We start from the raw sequence: 7,333 nt of genomic DNA, 5'->3' as shown, positions 1-7,333 counted from the left end.
CACGGGGACAAAGTTCCATGACATCATCACTGGTGGTTACTTCTGGGACATGAGACCAAAAGCTTGGGCAGCAAAAGCAGAAACAGATGACTAGAGGAGACCAAAAGCCTTCGCAGAGGAAAAAAGGCAGCAGGGTGAAAAGCCTGCAGACGGAGCCCACACAGATAGTGCGCTAACGGCCAAAGCACACGAAGAGCTCCTGCCTTTCAACAGCAAAAGAGCGAATAACCTGACGTTAACGTGTGCCGACACCTTGGATAGGTATGCTCCAAAGATGCCACGCGGATAGCGCGCAGACACGTGGAAAGCTGCTCCTATCAGCAATCATCAAAGAAATGCAGAGCGACAGAGAGACGTCACTTCACCTCTGTCAGGATGTCCACTACCATAAAATGAGGACAAAACAACATGAGTTGACAAGAACACTGCAACCCTCACGCACTGAAGGTGGACACCCTGAGGTGTAAAACTGGCATCCAGTACCAGAAAACAACACGGAGGCTCCTCAGCAAATTCGAAACAGAGCTAACATGTGACCCGGCAATTCTACTTGCCGCACTTACCTGAAAGAATTAAAACGAGAATCTTAAAGAGGTATCTACACTCCCATGTTTGCTACACTGTTATTCACAAACAAAAAGCTATGATATCATATAATATAATACAATTGATACGCCTCAAGTGTGAGACAGGAGGATCACCACAACTTCGAGGTCAGCTTGGACCTCATAGTGAAATCTTGTCTCAAAAAATGAAAAAATAACAAATGAAAAATGAGCAGGAGGAAAAGAAGTCTAACCTACAAGCCATCATTAACTCATATTATAGTATAATTATATTTTATTATGATAATATAGTAAAAATGCAGTGTGTTTAAAACAAGTTAGGACAGTACAAGGCGCGCCGCTGCTTTGATCCCATGGTGCTCAGCATCTTCCTGTTTTCTCGGTGACTTTCACCGGCACACATAAGGGTCACCATCGTCCCAGGGGCTGTGCACCTGTGCGGAGCGTCTTGGCCCTCCCTCGTCCCACCCCTCCCTTCCCTTCTAAAGCAGTTCTGAAAGTCCTCTTTCCTGAGTGTCATTAACCACACTGTCATAGTCGCCTCAGCGTCCTGAGCCGATTCCACACGTTTACCTTCCGTGGTCATTTAGACTTTGGGAAGAGCCGGAGTCCAGGAGGCCAGAGCTGGCGACCACGGCGGGCAGAGAAGCACGGCAGTGTCCTCACAGTCCCGCCGTTCCATGGGATGGCGTTGGCAGGGGCGCACACGGTGCGTTTCTCGCACCCTCGCACAAGAGGCCTTGCAGAGCTGCTCCAGAAAGGGGGACGAGCAATGGGCTGAGTACGTTTGAAACAAGAAGGGATATTTTGAGGGGTGCTATTAGGAACACATCTTATTCTGTAATAATTTTTTTTAAGTGTAAATATTCACCATGTTTCCATCACCCCTGTACAGCTGTCAGGAGGTGGGAACAACCTCATGGTCCATCAAGGAATAACTGGATAAGCACATGGGACATACATACAATGGGATATTAGTTAGAAAAAAGAAATCCTAGAGCCGGCCAGATAGCTCAGCAGACTAAAGCGCTTGCTTAGGTAGAGCTCAGCAGCTGGGGTTCTACCCCGAGCCTGCCGTGCCGGCCTCGCCTGCAGGGTGCGCTGAGACTGTGACTGAGACTGGATGTGGTGGCGTGCCTCTGTGACCCCAGCACTTGGGAGGCTGAAAACAGAAGAATCACTATGAGTCTGATCTAGGTAGTGAGACTCTGTAGACCCTGTAGACCCTATACCAAATACATTAAAAAAAAAAAAGAAAGAAAGAAAGAAAGAAAGAAAGAAAAAAGAAATCCTGTCGTGAGTTAGAAGACATAGATATGCCCAAGAACATGCTGCTACGTGAAGCAGGCCAGGCACAGGAAGACGAACACCCTGACTCCTCTTATGTGATACCTAACACCATCAAACTCATCAAAGCAGAAAGGAAGAGTGCTGGCTGCCGGGCTAAAGGGAAAGGGGAGCAGTTACGTTCACAGGCTGGTGCCATGCTGCGCCATCAAAGCTCTGGCTATCAACCCCTTCAGGCAACAAGGCTGTCCTGTGACCTAAAGGCTTGTTGAGGGTTCACTGTGTTGTGTTTTTTATTGCAATTTTAAAAATTCAACATATGGGTTAAGAGAAATTTAAATAAAACTACAGCAAGACGGACCTAAACATATTATAGAGAGTAACTATAGTGCAGATTGTACCACAGATCGTAATACAGAAGACAATAAAATAGGAGAAAAACAAGAACGAGACGCGAGGCCCAAGGAGGGCGGAATGAGCAGTCCTAGAGTGGGCAGATACATGGGGCGGAGGGGAGGCAGTTCAGAGAGAACGCTGGCTGAAGCGTTACCAGGACTGATGAAAGATGCGCATCCACAGACAGCAGACCCAAACAAAGTGGAGAGCGTGCCGTTTACGGGGAAAATGAACTGGTTGGAAAAGCAGGAAAGACGCTGAGGCACCCGTAGGAGTCCCACTAACGTAGCCGAACTACAGCGTAACAAAGGAAAACCTCAGGAGCAAGGCAGCCATCAAAGAGACAAGCACCAAAGAGTCCACAGGAGCCACGGAAAAGCCGGGAGACAGGAAGCAAGCAAGGCCAGGCATGGTGGCGCACACCTGGAATCTCACCACTCAGGAGGCTGAGGCAGGAGGACTGCCACAAGTTCAAGGCCAGCCTGAACCTCACAGCCAGACCTGTCTCAAAACATGGAAGGAAAAAAAGCAACAGCACAATGAAAAGAAGCACGCATCTAAATGTGGTACAATGAAACTACAATGAAAAGCAAAAGAGCCTCCGAGAGACAGAGGCGAAGGTGACCTCCCAGTTAGCAGATGACGTCCACAGACGATGGAATGCTGTCTTCTGAGCAATGGAAGAACTTAAGCTATCAATCTACAGTCACACAGTGAGCACAGCTGTCTTTCAAAAATAAAAGCAAATGTGTTATGAGATCTTAAGGAGCAAGTTTATGACTGATGAGCCTTCTCCAAATGAACTTTCGAAGATATTCACCAAAAAGAAAAGAAAGCGACCCCACAGGAAACCCAAGGTGGAAAAGAAGTAACAACACCCACAGCAATTACTTAGGCTTTTAGAAAGGAAGAGTTAATGACAGCATGGGGTCAGAGCCAAGGGGCAGACACTGAAGGCGCCTCCTCTCCACTGAGCGGTCCTGGATGCCCCGCCCGGGCCTCTGGAGCACACCATGCGCACTCGGCGTCCAGCTGCAAGAGGAAAATGGGCTGCAGCCACCTCAGGCATCTGCTCAAGCCATGAGCCACACAACAAAGGACTTGTCACTCAGTGCTAAGGGACAGGACACTGTGGGCCGAGGGGACAGCTAAGGCTCACAAGTTCAGATCAGGAAAGCATGCACCTTCCTTCCTCTGAACAGCACGGTGTATCATTACTCACACGATTCTGAAATGTCCAAGCCAGAGGCAAGCAAACTCACAAAAGCATCCTCTGGAGAAACAGCACAACCACAGCGGGAGATGTTGGGAATCCCTCCAGCCCCGGACCTCCCGCAGCTACTGCCTCAAGGTCCTTGTAGGTCATGCCTGCCCAACAACATCACCAGTGACGACAATGAACGGGTGCCGGGAAAAGCTACAGCCCTGGTCTCTCCACACCACCACTCGCCACTAAGCGTCACTGAGCCAGAACAGAGTGATGGGAGGGAGGGACAGACAGAGGCTGAGCAAAGCCTGGGGCAGTGGTGAGCAGAGGCTGCCCACCTGCCTGTCACGCCGTCACAGCGACTCCCACTGGCCACTGCATGACACCTACCTGGCCCGGCCAGCACTGAGATTCTAGACCCATGAAAAACCTCACCAAAACTTTTTTTCTCAATTCAAGACTCTGGAATCTAATCAAATTAAATTTTTAAACATCCCAAGAAGTTGTCAAATCCATTTTCTTCATACTGATCAAAATTTCATCATAAGAAGCTAGAAGGTAGCCAGGCACTGTGGCGCAGGCCTGTCATCTCAGAACGAGGGAAGCTGAGGCAGGAGGACCACTGCTAATTTGAGGCCAGCTTGGGCTACATAGTGAGTTCAAGGCCAACCTGAACTGCATAGTAAGAACCTATCTCAAAATAAAAGTAGGTCAATTTTGACCTATAAACATTAGCATAATCAGAGTTTTTCCGAAACATTAAAATACTGTTGTTTCATTGAAAAGTACATAGAGAAAAAGCAACGCATTCGCATAACAGCGACAGACTACCCACATCCATGCTGAAATGATCCAAGCATTATCCATCAGAAAAATCTTTCAAGCATCATTTTTTCTAGATTTACTCTTTACGACCTAAAAGCAAACACATTTTGCACGAATTCTATAATTTACAACATGTGTTTTTTAATTTCACTAGGAGGAATTTATTTCCTTAAAAGTTAATTCCTGGTTGCTCAGTAGTGTTTAGCCACGTGAGGCTGCTCAGCCTGGCACGCACAGGTTCTTCACCTAAGAAAATGGTCCCGAAAAGCACACACAGAAGGCGACAGAAGGGAAGTTCACTCAACTTACCGTGTGTGTAAGAGACCCTACTAGCATGCTCCCCTTGGGGTTGTTTTGATTTTCCTGACCGTATACCAGTGACCTTGGTCAGGGAAGGCAGTACATATTCCCAAGGTCACAGAATCTCTAAACATGTTCTACCTATGAAGAGATTGTCATGCTAACTGCACATGACAATAGGATACCGGATGATCTTATAAATTATTGTATTAATTTTGATGTTAAGGGCAATAAAATGTTTTGTTATCATCTTGATATAACAAAAGACTTAAAAGCTTTTAACAGTCACACAAACTTAAAATTTTCAGACACGTCCAAAAAAATACCTCACTTGGTTGAAAATGACTACAAACAAAAGTACATTTCGACCATCATGTTGGCTTTAATACCACAGCTAACAAGCAGGTCTCTCCATCTGTTTCACTGGTGACAGGCAAGTGCGAATGGCTAAAGCCATCTACTACTACCCAGAGACTGGAGGGACAGCCCACGGTGATTCAAGTAGCCACAGCGGTACCCCTTCGATACATACCCGGAGTGCTTAGAGGCCAACTTAGCCCTGCTGACACACACCTTCGGCGTACTACTAGGCTGCACGATATTCTGTCCTCTGGGAGCTGAGGAGAGGGGTCACATCTTAGATACTCCTGAACCCCTTCCAGCTCAGGAACAGAGGCGAGTGTGGGCTTATGAACCTCCACAGTGCCACAGACATTTCCCATGGCAATCAGGAGGCAACTGGGGGTGGATAAGTAAATTAAGTGGAGACGTGGCTTTGCACAGCCCAGTACAGAACAAGGACACAAAAGTGACTTTGACGTAACGTACAGGACACAGCCGTGAGCATCCACCACACACGCTCAGGGCATGCACAACAAAACATCTCGCACCCTTAGCACAGAGCTTTGAAATCTCTGTTGTTGTTGATGATGTGTGTGATGCTGCACTTTGTGCCTGCCCTTAATGGCACTCCTGTAATGCCACCTCATAGCTGTAAAGGGCCATATTCATACAGGCTGTGTTGTTCCAAATCCAGGGCAGATAAAAACAACGTATTTTTCCACTGCTCGCTTCACAAACACAGTATTTTGCTAATAAAAACAAAGGTCATCAGCTTTTTTATACCGACACTCCATTCTGATGGGAATAATTTTTCAGAATTCCTCATGGAAAAATCGTGTAGTAACTTGGCTTTCAAATCAACTTTCACCCAATTCTTCATCATTCTCTCAGACCTTTTTCAATTCTTAATCAAAATTATCCACCAACCAGGGACTGGGAACAGGGGCCAGGGCCAGGGGACAGGATGGCGTTTCCTTTTTGTATTTTTTTAAACAACAGTTATGATGCAAATTAAGTTACAGTGGATGGGCACAGCAGTCCTATATTATCTTTACCATTTTAAATGCATGTCACTAGAGAGACAAAAGCACACTCTCAAATACCCTCTAGCCACGGTCCTTTGCCAGATCGCTCCCCCCTTGGCATCATTACGAGAAGTTTCCAGGCTGCCCTACTCTCCAAGCCCAAGTCCTGCGTGTGTGCCCCTCCAGGATTTGCAGAGTGCACCTGCATCCCTTCTCACTCTACCTTTTGTCTAAGAACGCCAAAGCACTTCATTATTCTGTCCTCAGGCCTATGAAGTCACTGGTCTGTGGAGCGCCGAGGGCTAACAGCCAGCGAGGCCTGGACAGCCGACCAAAACGGAGTAACCCTCCGGCTCCCTAAGCTCCTCAGAAAATCAGGCAGGGCTCTGTTTACAGGTCATGAGGATTTTTATCGAAACCAAACAAAACGCACACAAAAAGAAACCCTTCCTCACAAAGGAACTTGGGCACACACAATTGTACTTTTCAGAGGTGGAAATACGACTGACTGTTCTTGTTCTTTCAGTTCGCAAGAGTTTCGACAGCCAGGACATCTGCATCTTGATAAAAACTCTGGAGGGCAATTTGATCAGACTCCCAGCACCCTTCCTTCACAGCACCGTACTCGTGACACTCCCAAGGAGCCGGGAGATGTGCCCCGAATCCCCGCCGACTCGGAGAGGAGGATACAGTCCTCTGGCTCCGGGCTGCTAAACAGTCTGCTCTAACCCAGGCCACAGGAGCCCTCTTGACACAACAGTGTCACAGCGCTAACTCACAGCGACCTAGCAGCCTCCACCTCCGCCGCCCGCTGGCTGCCTCTGGGGTCCCTGACCACCATGTGGCACAGGGTCGCAACAAGCAAAGTCACGGGCAACGGGGGTGGACTAAAGGGTCAGAGAGGCAGGGTGCGGAGGGGGCCGCAGGCGCTCAGCCCAGCGGCGGGGACGCGATGCCCCCGGGTACCTCCTGCCAGCCGGGGACAGGGTCACAGGGCCGGGACCGGGCCACCGGGCCGGGGGTCGGGAGGAACAGGGCAGAGCAGCCTGGGAGGGCGTGCAAGCCTTGGGCACCGGGGCCGGGAGCAGGGAACGCGGCTGAGGACAGGAGGACAGGAGGACAGGACCGGGAACAACGGACAGACGACAAGGGGACCAAGGGACCGGAGACCGGGAAGGGGAAGGGGACAGGAGTCGGGCCAGGGATGGGGTCGGGGTCGGGGACAGGGTCGGGGACAGCGGTTGGGGCCAGGGCCGTACCCGGCCCGCACTCACGTTCTCCGCGTCGCGCTCGTTCACCGTGGGCAATGGCGTCCGCGCCGACATCTTGCGGCGGGGCCGGGCCGGGGTCCCGGGCGGCGGCCGGGGCGGCGCGGGAGGAGGAGG

The 7,333-nt window shown here is 49.5% G+C and overlaps 1 protein-coding gene across 1 annotated transcript in view; it reads right to left on the bottom strand.

Annotated features, from left to right (window-relative positions):
• Window positions 1–7,327, bottom strand: part of Mark1 (microtubule affinity regulating kinase 1) — a 119,769-nt gene extending 112,442 nt beyond the window's left edge. The window contains exon 1 of the mRNA XM_012513738.2: window positions 7,223–7,327. Coding sequence (XP_012369192.2) covers window positions 7,223–7,273 — 51 coding nt within the window. The 5' untranslated portion in view covers window positions 7,274–7,327. The remainder of the gene's footprint in view (window positions 1–7,222) is intronic.
• Window positions 7,328–7,333: the final 6 nt, after the last annotated feature.

The sequence above is a fragment of the Octodon degus genome, unplaced genomic scaffold, assembly GCF_000260255.1.
Source record: "Octodon degus isolate 3935 unplaced genomic scaffold, OctDeg1.0 scaffold00017, whole genome shotgun sequence".
NCBI classification, from domain to species: Eukaryota; Metazoa; Chordata; class Mammalia; order Rodentia; family Octodontidae; genus Octodon; species Octodon degus.
This window is presented reverse-complemented; position numbering and strand designations above follow the sequence as displayed.